Raw genomic sequence first — 16694 nt, forward strand, 5'->3', positions numbered from 1 at the left:
TCCGCACCAAGACACGCAGCCTGCAAAGGCAGTGTGTGTGTAACTGTACAGGGCTTCTAAGGGTGGCACAATACGTGCTGCAGCCCTTAGAGGCCTTCTCTGGTCACAGTGCCCTGGGTGCCTGTGGTACCATTTACCAGGGGCTGACCTTGGGACAGAGATGCCAATTGTGTTTTCTTTTCAATGCGGTTTTAGGGAAAAAAACATAGGCCCTGGGTATCTGATAGGCAGAAGCCCAGGGCACACTAAGTCAAAGCGCATCAGCAGTTCAGCAAAAAGTGGGAGCAACAATGCAGAAAGAGGGCACTTTCTCACACTTTGCACTTCTCAGTTTCTTCATTCACATAAAACCGTAACTTCATAGAAGTCAGTTTTCTCTACTTGCATCTGTTCACTTAATATCTAAATATACTGTTGTATAGCAAAGTGTGTGGTATAACATATGAGTTCTCTATTTTGTAACTTTTGTTGGCCCGAATTATTATTTTAATTAGCACTTTTCCGTGCAGAGTCTCCCATTAGTGTAGTTTCGAAATGGCTTTCTACACGTTGCCATTGCAGAGAGGAGTTCGATCTTCCCTTCTGTACCTAGGGGTCCACCTTACCCCCACAGTGGGGAAATTGTACGCTGCCAATTCCCCCCCCCCCCTGCTGGCACGTATACGTTCAGATCTGAGACGATGGCTGCCCTTGTACATCTCGTGGCTGGGGAGGATACACGCGATTAAAATGACACTCCTCCCCAAGCTGCTGTATTTATTCCAGGCGCTGCCCATCGTCGTAGATACTGACTTCTTTCGCTGTGTTGAAGCCCTTATGCTCCGCTTTATTTGGCAAGGAGGGCGGGCTCGCTTTTCCTTTACCGGTCTTAGGCGCCCGCTGGAGGAGGGGGGGGGTTGGCCTTCCGGATATGCTTCTCTATTATAAAAGCAGCGCAGCTCAGGGTACTGGTGGAGTGGTCTCAGCCTCTGTCAGAGAAACACTGGCTGCATATGGACAGGAGTGTGGCGGGAAGATCGATATGGGATCTAGCATGGAAGCCCAAGGGAGACAGACCTAAGAATACGTATATCAGCACTCCCACTGGCACCACCCTGAAGGTATGCGACTCGGTCGCCGGGACGAGAGGGGGACAACGTTCCCCTCCCCCTTTACGCCCATTCATTTCAATCCTGCCTTCCCGCCTGCTTTATGTGAGGGGCCCTTTGATGATTGGAGATGGGGGGGCTGTTTCGCCCTTACCCACTTGTTCCATGGAGATGCTCCGCTCACATTTGACAACTGCAGACGGGACTATGAGGTCCTACCAGCGGAGCGGTACCATCATGCCCAGCTGCTTCACTGGGCGCTCTCCCCTGCTGTTCGCGACGCAGCCACTAGAGCTCTTACCCCCTTTGAGGCCTTCATTACCCGGGCCACTGGCATGCGGGGAGTCATCTCCTTTCTCTACCGTCACCTCTTGTCCACGGCGGTTTCCCCCAGACCGAGATACATGGGCCCCTGGGAAGAATTGTTGGACCGCGAGATATCAGATGTAGAGTGGTCACAACTGTGGAGAGACTTGGCGAAACACAATCACTCCATTGAACTTCGTGAGGCTCATCTTAAAACAATGATGGACTGGTACCTCACCCCGCTAAATTACATCGCGTATATCCTGGCACTTCCGACAGGTGTTGGCGGGGCTGTGGCCTGTTAGGTGACTTTCGCCACATCTGGTGGGACTGGTCCGCTATCCGCCCCTACTAGGAGGAAATCCTTTCCCACATTAAAGACATCCTGAGATACCCCGTAGCAGACTCAATGGCACACGTGTTATTGGGCCTCCGAGATCCACTGCTGGAACATCAGGCCCGGGCAGATAAGAAAACCCTTTGGTTGTGCATTTGGGCGGCCAAGACCACCCTGGCGGCGGCATGGAAGAAGAAGGAGGCCCCAGCGATCTCTTTGTGGTATGGTAGACTGTGGAGATTGTTAAGCATGGAACGCATGGCCGAGGTCTTTCTGGGCGATTTTAAGAAATTTACCTTCCGCTGGGGTCCGCTGGGGTCCGCTGGTTCGCTTCCTCTCTACGCAATTGCCATCAGCAGTCTACCCACCCACGTTGCGGAGCCTACATCTCTTCCAGGTATGAATGCTGGGCGTATGGACGAGTGCGGAGTGCTGCCACCACCGGGAGGGGGTGTGGGGGGGGGGGGGGGGTTCCTATTTTGGTTTATTTGGGACACTATTGCCTCGATTGTGGCGGGAGGCATTCAGCTGTTCGTCCAAAGGGGCTACTGCCGGTTGCAGTTCTCCGCGATTAAAGTGATCCAATGGATCTGTGTCGCTATTGACTGGTGGCACACCAGGCCTGGACTGCACCTACTGTGACTGTTTAATTTAAGAGCCCTAGTGGTCTCGATGGTTGGTTTGCCCATACCTTTAAGATCCTCCCGCCTGCCTTGATTAACCCCCTGCGAGGGATGTTGTGCAAGATTGTCTCAAGAATCTTTCTGTTTTTTTTTCCCCAATAAAATACACCTTTGACAAAAAAAAAAATATGCCCAGAAGAGGACGTGTGGGGCACCAGGTCTGAGGTCCCCCAGGGATCCTGTGCGCATATTCAATTGTGAAGAACTTCGACAGTGCACGGGGTTGCAGATGGTTTTGGATAAGATCCTCCACAAAGAGGTCCGCCACCTGTCCCTCTGCCTTTTCCGGAACTCCAAGAATTCGCACGTTGTTCCGGCGCGCTCTCCCCTCATAATCCTCCAGCTTAGCTGCGAGATCGGCGGTCTGTGTTTGTAAGCTCTTAATCATAGTCTCCATCACTTTTGTGGGCTGCTGGAGAGTGAAGATGGAACCCTCATTCGTTTTAACCCTGTCCCCCATATTGCGCAAATCATCGCGAATCAGGGATATCTCAGTGGACACAGTGTCAATCTTCCCCTCCAATGCTGTCCGAACCCCCTGAATCGCAGCCATGACGTCCACCAAGGTCGGAGTCGCGTCATCAACTCATTGCTTGGTCTCTGGTGAACCACCAGGCCTCCCCGCACCATCCGATCTGGTGTGTGCAAATTTTGCAAATTGCGCCGCCGGAGTCTGCTTGGGACCTTTCGCAGTCGCCATCCCTACCTCCATCAAGCTTGTTGTGGGGTGCAAAGACACGTGGCGCCACCACATGCAGGGTGCAAGGAATCCAGCAGGTATGACAAGACCCTCTAATCAGGTTCCTTAGGCAGCACACCGTCTCGTGGGGCCTCAGTTCTCATCCCCACTGCGACAACAAAGACTTTATGGGCAAGAATGCCATCCAAGAGGCCGCTGCTGGTGCCCAGAACACACTGTCTACATCGCTCACAAAAAGACAAAAGGGGGGGGAGTCGGGACAGCAGCAGGAAAGTCCTCGTAGAGCGCTGTATGCCAGCAAGCAGCACCTGCACCCTAGGGGCCCCGGTAGGCCTGCACAATTTGACTCTCTGGGCCCCAGGGAGAGATGGAACAAAAAGGCCGATCTTCACTTGTGACCTGGATAAAAGGTACAAAATGGCAGCTCTATCAAAACAGCCTCTTTCCCTTTTGTAAAGATGCACCGTGGGGCGGGGGGGAGGAAGGGATACAGTTCAGCCCCCTACTCACCCCCACACAGACGATATTCCCAGAATCGGTAGGCAGCGCGAGGGACCCCGGACCTCGATCACCCAGGTGGTTCCTCTATTAGCTACTCAGCGCTCCGGGCCGCCACTGGCACTGCGCCGATCAGCTGCTGGCAGTACTGGGTCCACGGGGGGCTTAACAGCCCCTTCTTGGGACCGCCGAGGTCCGTTTCAGCGCTGTTCCAACTGGCACAATAGAACAATGCCCCCGAGTCATTGAGCCCCACACGTCCCTACTGCCGATGTCCCAGCTCCATCGCGATGCGGATCATCGAGACCAATACTCCGATTACCGGCCGCCAATTACTGCCGCTTGATCACCAACAAGCGCTGATTGCCAAGAGGGCGCCAGGGTTGCCTAGTAGGGCATTTCCACGGATAACAGTGTCAGATGTAGGGGATTATTGTTGCAGCGGCTACAGGAGCTCTACAGAAAGGCGGCCATATCGGGCTCCGGTCAAGCCATGCCCCGCAAGTTCCTCAATTTTCAGTTCATTGCATATTCGGGCTGTGTTGGGCACATGCTTGTTTTTCTGTTGTTTTTTTTAAAAACTCTGCATTAAGTAGGCAGTTGTTATACATATAATAAGCAAATGTCCCTATCCCACGAAGTACAGAGAAAAGAAAAATGGAAATACCTAGTCCTAGGACGTGTTGGTAATAAGATTATAGCTAAGAAAACAGCCCTACAGGGTAGGTACATTGAAGATAAATCAACACTTGTCAATAATTCAGCCCAATTAAATGAATAGGTGACATAAAAGCATCTTACACAGTTAAAACTTGTGGAAGAGCTAATGTCGAAAAATAGGCTGCTATAGAAGTCCTTAGTGTACGTTATTCCTCAGTAATATAAAAAAAATTAAGTAATCTACTTACAATGCCAAATACTCACAGTTAAGATAGCCCACACCACTGTGGGGACTTAACAGAGCCTGTGAGGCAAAAAAGTAAATGGATGGGGTATATCAAGTATCTTGATGGGACAGGTATTTGAATTTGACATCAGACATTCATGAGAGGTCATGATCCCCATCGCTGTGCTCCAGGGTAGGCGGTGAAGATGATTTACGTCAACGAAAAATGCACAGCTCAACTGTCGTCGTATCAGTGACCAACCAAAGATATGTATTATTATCCAAGCCTAAGCCTGGTGGAATGACATTAAGTATATCCAGCTTTACAGAAGGGCAAAGAGCGAGATCACTAGATCTGAGTATGGATCCCCAAACTTCCATCCAATATAGTTGCATGTGATTGCTTGACTAAAGAATGCAGATAATGCTATCTCCAGGGTCACTGCATCTCCATCAGGCATCTGCACTGATCAAGCAAGCACAAAACATTCTGTCTGGGGTCCAGTGCCAACCATGTAGAATTTTGAAGTAACTAAATGTCAGTAGGGATTCCCAAAGGTACTTGTCATTGTAACAAGAAGGGCTGACCAAGTTTTATCTGTCAAGTCTCTAGACAAGTGGGATCACCAACAATTGAATAGGGCCTGAGAGGTTGGTTTTGAGTATGGTATGGTTATCAGCATGTCACACAGTCCTGATATCAGTTTCCCGTATGCTCCCCATTTCAGCCAGTACATGTGTAGTATGGAGTCTTCAAAGCTGTGCTGTCTGCAGCAGAGAACCTTGCAACTGGTAGTATTAAGTGAGGGCGTCAATTTGTGATTGAATATAGGTCTTATAGATCTTGAAAGGTTTTCATCTGCCCGCAGTCAAGATCTGTGACAGCTTTAGGATATCTTGTTGATTCCAGGAAGCCAAGCTGAAAAGAGCACTGTCAATTAACACCCCAACATTGTCCCAAAGAGGTGCTTGGAGATTAAGGAAACCATGTGAGTGTAGAATAAGATGCACTTGTTAGACCGGTCAGCCTTAGGGTGGTCTTCCTCCCTAAACGTTTTGCCTGTTTTTCCTCATTTTTTGCTGATCTGTTTTTGTCAACCTTAGGACTTTAGAACCAGTGCCAAAGTGCATGTGTTCACTCTCCTAAACAAGGTAGCATTGGCTGATCCACGATTGGCATATTTAACTTACTTAAGTCCCTAGTAAATTGAACTAAATGTGCCTAGGTCCTGAGACCGGTCTCTGGGTATCACCCCTCATCAGCTAGGCTAGCTTGAATCCAGAATATAGCTAGCAAAGGATCCCCGTCTGGGCCTACCCTTCCCCCTTAGGGTGACTATAGCAAGACTAAAAGATGATGGACGGAATGCAGAACATTGTCAAATATTCACCTTAATTCACTGATCTGGGTTAAATCTGTCGTTTTTTGCTCATCATACCACCCCAGTTTGGACCCAGCCACATGCAAATCAGTCTTGACCCAGCTCCCCATGGGGTCAATCCAGCCTGAACTGGCAGACCAGGTAATCCCTGGATTGGATAACCAGCATCCTGGGACCAGTTTTGGCGTTTCACCCCATATCAGCCAGGCAAGTTTTAATCCAGTGGCATAGCGAGCACGAGACCCACAGATGAATATCTTAAAGGAGTCTTGGCAGAATAACCGCAAATGATGTATAGAAATGTTGCCTCTTTATGAGATTTATTGACACATAGTTTCATTTCAAATAACAAATTGAATACACGCAATTTGGTGAAAAGCAAAGCGGATTTTGGAAATGCTCTAAATGTAACGCATGTGAATTTAGTCAGAACAAACTACTTTTTGAACTCCACAGTGAAGAAAAAAAAACGTATCAGATGCAATACAACACATTGTATATACATTGGAATGTGCATGTGGCAAAAAGTACATTGGAAGTACAGACAACAAGTTAAAACTAAGAATTCTACAGGAATTCAAATATTATGGCATCCATCACATTGCTAAGAAGTAGAGAAAAGAAACTTAGAACTATTGTTGAGGAGAGCAGAATCAAAGTTAATCATATTGATGGGCACTGAGATTCCAAGGGGACTCAATGTAGATGCAGAGCTTCTTGTTCACCTATGAGTCATTTTAGCAAATGAAATGCCTAACTATTTTAAATTTTGCATTTGAATGGCTCTCCTTTTTCTGAAGAATCGAACCATTTAGGTTTTAGATCAGGTCTATTACTAAACCAGTCTTTCCTTCTGTTGTGAGCTAGCTCAGTGATCCTCTCTGAGTTCCCATCGTTTTTAATTTGTATTTGCTCCCCCTTGTCGCCATTGTGCAATCATTTGAACTGTCATTGGTTTCCTACGCTGATGACACCCAGCTGGTCATGTCTATCTCACCTGACCACACCTCTAATCATCTGTCCCAGACTCTGTGCCTCTGGAAAGTAGCCGGCTGTAAACTAAAACTCAACGAGGACAAGTCTGATGTTACGCCATTGGGCAATAATCTCTAGAGTAGTGACCTGAGGTCTATACCAGAAAGTCTGAGCAAGCTGCTAACCCCTACAGGCCAAATAAAGAGCCTGGGGATGGAATATTAAGCCAAAAAACTTCTGCGAGCTGCCAATGCATTCTGAGACTATTGAGGAAAGTTCTCAAGCTCCTCCCTCCTACAGCCAGAAGAGTGATTGTCTGGGCTATGGTGCTGGCTCACATGAATTATGGGTATGCCCTAGTCCTTAGCTCACCGTGTTATGTTGTCAAAAAGTTGCAAACCATACAGAACGCAGCTGTTCGACTTCTCACAGATACACCTAAATGTCAGCCAGTCACTAAGGCCCTCTGGGATCTCAATTGGCTTGCGGTGGAATGCATGATTCAGTTCAAATCTCTCTGTTTCATGCATAGAACGATAAACAGTATAGGTTCTCCTTTTTTACAATCTTCTCAGCTCAGCCTCTGCCCATCTACTTAGGTTCCCAGGATTCAGAAATCATTCTTGGGTCGATGCTTCTCACACTTTTTGGCGTACAAACTCTGAAATTCCCTGCCTCTTGAACTAAGCTTTTTGGAGAAAGAACCCCATGTCTGCAAAGCCTTGAAGACCTTCCTATTTAGGGAATCATTTTTAGTCCCAGGATGTTGTGCGGTAGCTGTGACAACGCTGGAAGGCCTCCCGTTAGCCTTGTGCTATATAAAAGCTGCAGAATACTTCCCAATAATATGCAATATATTGATGTTTTGTTCTGTCATTCTTAACAGCATATGTATTTTGTATGGGTACTTCACCTTGATTCTTAGATTCTGTTTAAATATGAGCACAAGCACATTTTATGAAGCACTTTAAAGAAGTGACTTACTGATGTGTGAAATATTGAAGCACTTTAAGTGAAAAATTTAATACTTTGTGCAATAGTTGCTTATATAGGGTATTTTGATACCATAGTTACATTAAGTTAGTACAATTGTGAGAAATACGCACAAGCACTTAAAGTTAAGCAATCATTGGGGTTTCATGTTTACATGATAGAAGTATATGCATTTTTGACAAAGTTTAAGAACATTTTAACTGATCAGAAGTTTTAATTGCATATACACTTTACATGAGTACTTTACCTTGATTTTTAATTTCTGTTTAAAAAAGAGCATGAGCACTTTATATGAAGTACTTTAACGTCGTGATTTAATGATGTGTACAGTAATGGAGCATTTTAAAGTAATTAGTCAATAATTGTTCCAATAGTTGCTTACATAAGGTATTTTGGAACCGTAGTCACACTCGGTTAGTGCAATAGTGAGAAATATGCCTAAACAGCAGAAAGTCCTTACCTAAGGCATAAAATTGTGGTAAAATTGTTCAATCATTGGAGTCTCATGTTTACACCATAAAAAGCATAGGCACTTTAACTAAGTCAAAGAAAATTCAAAACATCTTAAAGGATTGAAACTGTTTTTTCAAGAGTATTGTTACGTGAATGTTATGTCTTTATAATAATATAAACCTTTTAAAATATGGAACTTCGACTTCAGGGTATTTTATGCTGTCCCCTGATGCCTTAATGACAGAAAGTGAGTAGTCTCCTAATCCAAAATAATTGTTGTTTGCCATGTTTTGAACCTTATCCGTTTGCGCTCTACTTGTTTACCTTTATGGACTGTTCATACCTTTTAACAAATGAAGAGTTGACTGAGATATTGAGAATAGAACAATAGTAAGTTACAATCAACGTTAAAATGGCAGAAGTGAATAGAAATTGAAAGTACGTTCTATGTGGTCTAATGTTTTTAAATCATGTTCACTTGGTCGGAGACATTGGATGACTCATTTTAAAAGGACACTTTGTAAATGTGGACTCTATAGTACTGTCGAAGGCTGTTGCCGAAACCCGTTGGCATTACCTTGCACCTTGGAGATAAAATATTTCACCATTTGGGAATAATTGTTGTGCCCCCTCCTTCCTTCCGTCGCCTGCTGAGAAGAAAGTATTGTGATTTTGGGATAGTTGATTGATGTCAATATATATTTATTGGAGGGGGGGATCAAAAGGTGAAAGTGACATAGTTGGGCATGGGAATCAAAAGGTGAAAGTGACATAGTTGGGCATGGTAATAAGATCTTACGTTATGTTAGACAACTATAATTGGCGAATTTCAGTGGTGTTTTGTTTTATCAAACATTAGTTCTTAGCTCATTTCAAAACCTATCTATAACGTAATTTTACCTTTAGGTAGGTTTTATTTAGTACAAAAAAATATATCTACTTTTTTTCTTGTTTTTTTTACGGATATTAAATTAAATTGTTTTGAACGAAAACTAGGTTGACACCATGTTAAATTGTAATTCTATTAACCCTTTCGATGCTGATGACGAGCTCAGCTCGTCATCACCCACGGGTGTCGTGTGCTGATGACGAGCTGAGCTCGTCATATCTGCAGCAAAAGAGCAATTTGCAGCACAGCGCAAAAATCCCCGCAGCAGCCATGTGGTTAAAGATGTACAGTTTAGATATACATGCCATATCAGTGGTCCCCACCAAGACCAGTATGGCAATAGATGCCCAGCTGAAGTCCATAATTTCCAAGCGCAACCAGGGAATCCCAGAGAGCATCACATTCAATAATCTCACAGGGACCCCACCCAGACACAAGAGTAGGACACCAGGGGCTGTATTATAGAAGATTCTTGTTCACAAGCAATGTCAGTGCTTCCTTAAGAGGGGTACTCCCTTATTTGCATGGGGGTATGGCCCCATGCAAATGAAGGAATCCCTTTGCCTCTGCACCAGCGCCGTATTACAGACACGAGCGCAGAGGCAAAGAAGCTCTCAGGAGGCGCATTGACATTGCCCCACCTAAAAGGTGGCGCACTGTTAGTGCGCTCCCTGATGTCAACCCTCTGGTGGGGGTGACCAGTGTCCCATGGAAACCTCAAACATCCCCTTGCAGGTGGGTGCCCTCACTCACTGCACTCGCCTTTAAAAGTGCAGGGTCGGTACAGCCCCACTTTGAAACACAGAGGGGTTCTAAAGCAGCGCTCTATTTTTCACATGAATGCGCTGCCCCCAGGGTGGCGCGAGTTTGCGGCTGCCCTGGGGTCAGCGTATTCACCATAATAAAGCACATTCACCTGATGGGCGCTGTGCCCAGCTTTTGAACTGTGCGCCCTGTGATAATCAGGAAAAGTTCCCCACATACATCATATGGTGCCAGATTCTGGCAACTGCACCTCTACCACTTCTTTTGCTTTTAGGTCCTCTCTTGCATAAAGACGTTTCCCACTGGATGTACTCCTGCAGCTTGAGGGCAAGGTAGAGTTGACTGCCTTTTTGTGACAGTCCACTGTTTGGAAATATTGAGTAAACAGTCTGCTCCCAGAACTGGTGCTTAGGTTTAATGACGAGTTTTCGTTTTGATGAAGAATATCTTTGGCCATGCAAATGATTTGTTGTCACTAATTGGTGCTTCCTAACGGAGTTTCTGAATCGTCCACCTCTTTTTATCAATCTATAGGTAGGCAGGCTGGTATTTAGGAAGAAGTGTTAGTAACCTCAGCTACTTTTGTACTGCTATTCAAACAGCTATATGCTGATGGGAGTGGTGCTTTCATATTGAGGGACGGTACATTGTATTGATCTTGACAGAGAAGAGGTTGAGATGAGATAGGAACTGGGCTTGCTAGTCATTATATTTCGTAACTTGTGTTTTTTCAGTTTAATGTTAAAGAAATAGCTGTCATTTCAAAATCAAGTTATTTTGTACAGGGAAGGATCAGAGGCAATCTCGAAGGATGTTTGACCATTTCTTGTGTTTATTTCCCACAGAGATGGCGGTATCCCACCGTACCGCCTTCGAAAGCAGCACAGGCGAGAAATGCACGAAAGTGCCAAAGCAAATGGACAAGTTCCTTTGCCCACTATTCCTGTAAGTAAAATTCGCTCCATATTGCAAGCATTCTACTCACGGCAAATTCTCTTTTCATGGTTATCTACAGATCTTTTGTTTTTCCAATGTAGATTAACTGCCCCTTATACTATTTAGTATGCAAAAGATCATTTATGAACCTATTGAGAGTAAATATTGGTGTACTCACAGCAGTATTGAGCTGTGGCGAACATCCTATGGATGTCAGTATTTTGAAAATGTTGCGGTTGTGAAGAGCCTTCTCCTGTCATTTAGGGGCCTTACATATCTTTGCCTCAGCTATTGGGTTTAGTTTGTAAAGCTGCATTTGCCTCATACAGTTAGAGTAGACCTGTAGCAATGCTATGCAGATCTCACCGAGGTGTAAGCTATGCTCCTTACAGGGAATTTCACAGCAAGATGAATAAACTACGCCAAAGGCAACTCTGCAGGCATCTTGGATATCCCATCCTCCTGTAATGAGTCTGCTCAGAATGTACATTGTATCTGCAAGGCCCCTACCCCCATTCTGCCTGGCCCCTAGGAACCACACCCTTATTTTTGAGTCATCGCAGTCGGAGACTGAGCCAGGACAAATTTTGAAACTGATTTTTAAGAGCAGTTAAGCATAAAAGTTGCAGGCCAAGGCCAATTATTTTGTTTAACTGGTTCATGCTACTTCTGACGCTGTACCCAGGGGGCGTTCTGGGAGAGGATGCGCTGTCTGTAAGCCGCTGGAAGGCGCTCAGCCGAAGGAAAAACCTGAATGGCCACTCGAGAGTTCAGTTGCAAGATGAGGGGCAGACGCTGCGAGGGTCGAGGCAGTTGGGCTGATGGCTTGTGTGCTGTCTGGGCGTGGCTAGCTTTAGCAGACGTTGGTGAGGGTTGAGTCGGGAGTTGGCGTGGAAGCGACTGGGCTATGTCCCGGCGCGCCTTGCACCCTCCTGTGAAATCCCTCCTCCTGTTCTGTTCTACCAGCGAGCGAGGGACCCAAGCTTTTTCAGTGCCAGCCTTATCAGTGGGGGTCCGCTTTATATTGAATTAATTTGACTTTTTGGTCGGTCTTTGGATATGCGCAGCCCAGCATAGCCTACCATTTATTGACGCAGGCTGCTGTCACCCCTCAGACGGCCGTGGCGGAGCAGGAGTCATCTGCCCATTACTCTTCCCATTTCAGGCTGCCGTCGACATTCAGCGATGACCTTATTGATCTGTTTGAACTGCTCGATCTGCTTAACATGCTCGATCTGCTTGAGTCACCCATTAGCACTGTAGGAGCAGGAGTGAGTCCTATGTTGAGCAGGCTGCTAATACTGAACAAGGGTTATTCAAGGAAACCTTTTTTGTAAACATTTTTAACAACGAAAAGTGAAGTCATTGTTTTTTTAAAGAAACAATAGAATACATCAAACGCTTTTTACACAATGAAAGGAACATGTACAACTAGTGATGCCAATGTTTCAGTTTTTTAATTTAATTTGAAGTGTTAATTTCAAGAGACTGGTCATCAAGCTGTATCCATACAGCAGGTGCTGCAAGTGACTGCGCAGTGAGAAGTGAAATATAGTTCAAGGATAAATACATAGTTACAATAAGTACAATGGGCCAGTACCCATGGAGTTTAAGATTGAAACTAACACAATGATATGAGCATTTGAGGTTGGGTATCCAACATGCAATTATATGGGTAGGCCCATGCGATTTTAACATTTTTACCCCCAAATAGATAAATCATCTGGGGTCTTCATCAAGACAGACATATGGTAGTGCCTACAGAGTAAGCCAGTAAGGTATACAGAAGGTCAGTAGAAAAAGCTGACTCAGCAAATGGAAGACTCAGGACAGGAAAAGAGGTCTTAGTTAGCCCGATCAATCAAGTGCAAGTTCAAATTTCAAATATTTCTCGAAGTTACTTTCAATAAGAAAGAATGGGGGGGGGGGTGCCATGCAAATAGTCATTCGGGAATAGATCCTCTGTAGAAATCTGAGTGAGGTGTGCAGAGAAATGTATGGTATGTGGTAAATGGTAAGATAATGGCGCTCCCCTGCGATAGAGGATGGTATGGGGTCCCTGATTTACAATTTTATTATCTGGCCGCGCAATGCAGCTTTGCACAGGCGTGGTATCACCCGGATGCCAGAATCCCCTTCCTGCGTCCGAAATCGGATTTTGTTTTACCGGACAGCTTGGCTACCGTACTGCCCCTGGGCATCCCTAAAGACCCCAAGGACATTCAGCCGGTCTCCACAATCAGCTGGGCATGAACTAAACTGGGGCGTATTACAAATTCCCAGTCGATGTACTCCTCTGCCCTCCTGCTCCCTAACCCCAAATGGTTACCTGTAACGGGCGAAAAGCTGGTACAGAAGACTTGTACTAAATTTAACATTGCCAAAATGGGTGACTTGTTTCTGACAGGCCACATTTTCGATCCAGGTGATGTGTCTTCATTCATTTCCAGACATTACATTTATGGACAGATTTGTCTTGGCGAGACTACATTCAGCTCTGCTGGCTCATTTCCCAGATTACCCTCTTGAGCCTCCGAGTTTCCCCCCATTCACAATTGTGATATGTAGTAGCAAAGGGGTCCATCTTATATCCCAGCTCTACAAGACGTGCACCGACCTTATCCCAGTTAACGATGATAGGGAACGCAGCGCTTGGGAAACAGATTTGGGTAACCCAATAACTGACAAGCAATGGATGGCTTGCTGCGCGGTGACAAAAACTGTATTCCTAAATATCCGCCATAAACTGATTCATTTAAAGTTCCTACGCAGAATTTACGTCACCCCAGCCAGGGCGCAGAGGATAGACCCCACTAGATCACACCATTGCCAGCGGTGCAATTCCCCGCAAGCAGACTTTGCGCACCTCGCCTGGACATGCCCACGCATACACACTTTTTGGGTAGAAGTACACAAGTCGATAAGCAGCATGATTCAGGTGCCGATGAACCTCCTACCAGAGATTGTCCTCTTAGGATACGTCATCCAGTTGCCCCCTAAAGTTTGCAGATTTGCTGCCATTTGTCTGCTATTGGCTAAAAGGGAACTCGCCATACATTGGGGGCGGCAAGCGGACACCAACAATAAAAGGCTGGCTCCATAGCTTAGCATCCTGCTCTATGAAGAGTGAACTGTATGCCAGTACAATCCCTCCATCCTCCAGACCTAAAGACATGTGGGACCTCTTCAGAACCTTCCTATCGGCACAACAACCGGATCCCCCCCACCCAAAAGGAGCAAGGTATAGTCCCAACAGGAGTGGGCTAGAATGGATCAATTATACATCAATAACAAAGTGTATGTGATACCTGATTCCTAGAACTAAAATGTCATGCTATGTTGACGCACACCATCAGGGGGATGACATGGGTGTATTTGTGGACACGAGAAGTGACGGAGCGCTCGAGATTGGCCATATATGTATTATATGTATTGTATATCTCATTTTACTTCACGAACTCCACCTAGGAGAAAGTTATGTCAGAAACGCCTCGTAATTGTACTTGTGATGGTATTTGACTGAACACAGTGCCGTGCTTTGTCTTTAATAAAATGCTAAATAAAGTTTAAAAAAAACCTTGGGGCCTTCACACCGGTAGCAGAGACAGCTGAGGGGATAAGCAGTGCAGACTGAACCGCAAACTCAACTCTCTTCACTTTTTCACGGGGCCCAAGAAAAGCAAAGATTACAGACTTTTTAAAGCCCTGCACCAAAGAGTACCATCCAACCGCATCTCAGGAAATCCTTACACTTAAGCAATTACAGGAGCTTCCTTCCGGGTTATTGTGTGAGCATAAGTACGAACATGAGCATGTGCAGCATCCTTGTAACTTCCCCAAAGCTCAACTAACCGAAGCTCACACCCAGACTCGGGTCCAGGTACACGCATCCGAGCAGGATGTAGATCATCCATGGAAATCTGTTGGAAGTTTCAGTACCCTTGAGGTGTCGAGGACCGGGGGTTTTCTTGTTGGGGGTGCGGGGTGAAGAGGTTAACCACTCACAGCTCCGAATGAGCCCTGCATAATCCACTACAAATAGACTTCATTATGCGTTATTGAACGAGGTCCCTGAAGACTCTTTAGTATGGCAGGAGATGCTCTTAAGTCTGTTTGACCAGCCCATCGAATGATTCATTGACCAGCACAGCACATCAGACAACCCTGGTTGAAATGCGATTTTAACTTGCTGCTCTCCCCCAACAAATTGCCATTTGAGAAACCAATTTCTCTAACAGAAATTAGCCTCAGTAGCAGGACTGTCGATGAGGGGGGTCATAGTGAGCAGTACTCAATGAGGAATAAGCAAATGCATCTTCTTGCGGTACTGAGAGGCTCTCTCCCCTCCAAATAAACCCTACCCCTCCAATCTCAATCAGGTCCTTTCTGCTCAGTAACATGTAGATGATATTCTCGACCTTAAGCTTCCACTCGGATAAATTGGAAAAGAAGGTGGATTTATTAAATGCCCTGGTGGTGTACGTCCTAGACATTGAACACAAGTTGCAGACTTAAATGGTTCGATCAAGAGAGTACAGCAAGATCTGGCTACATTGTCGTGTAGTCCCTATATGCCTTATACAGGATTTGTGCGTTTGAATAACATACACTGCGGGTTTGGTGGCAGACTGATTCTGAGCACCCCCTTAGAGAAATGTTAGCCTGTTTTGTATTAGCTAGCTAACAGTGCCACTAGTGTCTTCTCTTATCGGGGAAAGAATAGTTTCTGGCAACCTTAGAACATGACAACTCTCATCTCTCAGAATCGTGGAAACCATGTACTACTTTTTCGCTCAGTCACTCGTGCTCACTTATTCGGTCTCAGAGAGTTACACAGAAGAAACAGTCGGGCGAGTTAAAAGAAGTATTTATTGCACAGTTGTTCTTCTTGTGTAAAATAGATGTGCAGCGAGAATCGTTAGACAATAGCAGAGCTAGATGATTAGCAGTACAATGAATATACACTAATAGTATAGCTCTACCATCTTGCAATAAGCATAAATAAATACATGAATATAAAATGCATGATAAAAGTGCGCGTAACTCCTACGATGCCTAACTAGATGTACCTAAGTGTACCTAGCATGTGAGTTGGTGTAAAGGCCCAGAATCCATCAGTGTAAAGGCCAAGAATCCCTCTAACATTTAGTCGAGCCCCATTACCTGAAGTGTGAGAATGTAGGAGCCCATCCTGGTCTTGAGTTGGACACCCCCCAAGGGAGGTTTAGACCACTGTCAGCTGGAGCGTCTGCATGCAGGAGCCTCAGCGTCTCTGAGTTTGGGAAAGAACGGTATAATAGACCGCCAGTTCATGCAAATGTTCCTGTTTTTTTTTTTATTCCCAAACAAATTCTATTGTTAACTACGCCCAGATCAACTCAGTTCAAACATTGTATTGCAGAGAATAAGCACAACAACAATAATTGCATTACTTGGTTAGCACTGCTATGTAAATTTAACTCATGATCAATTCATGCCAAGAAATGTATGTTAAATATATATAGCAACATTCCTATATAAAATATTTGACTATTTTTCTATAAATTAAATAATTGAATATCCAATCTTTGTATGTCATTGTTTCTTGTATGTATCCTTCTCGTTGGTTTCTTTGTCATTATTCGCTCTAATCCATCGCCTTGCCTTAGGCAACCCTTTTTCCCTTGCCTCAGCGTCTCTGGTCAGTGTGTCGGCCTGGACGTCTCGGTTCCCTCTCCCTAATACTAGCAAGATGTGCTGTATTTATACAGAAAGTATCTAGGGCTTCTTGGTCCCTTTTTCGGTTTGTATGGGTTATTGTCGA

General features: G+C 45.3%; 1 protein-coding gene across 2 annotated transcripts in view; it reads left to right on the forward strand.

Moving 5' to 3' along the window:
- AXIN1 (axin 1) overlaps positions 1 to 16694 on the forward strand; it is a 261999-nt gene that overhangs the window by 83413 nt on the left and 161892 nt on the right. For both annotated transcript variants that reach the window (XM_086941337.1, XM_086941338.1), the window contains one exon: positions 10801 to 10900. In XM_086941337.1, the coding sequence (XP_086797463.1) occupies positions 10801 to 10900 (100 nt within the window). The remainder of the gene's footprint in view (positions 1 to 10800; positions 10901 to 16694) is intronic.

Source organism: Lissotriton vulgaris, chromosome 10 (genome assembly GCF_964263255.1).
Source record: "Lissotriton vulgaris chromosome 10, aLisVul1.2, whole genome shotgun sequence".
NCBI lineage: Eukaryota > Metazoa > Chordata > Amphibia > Caudata > Salamandridae > Lissotriton > Lissotriton vulgaris.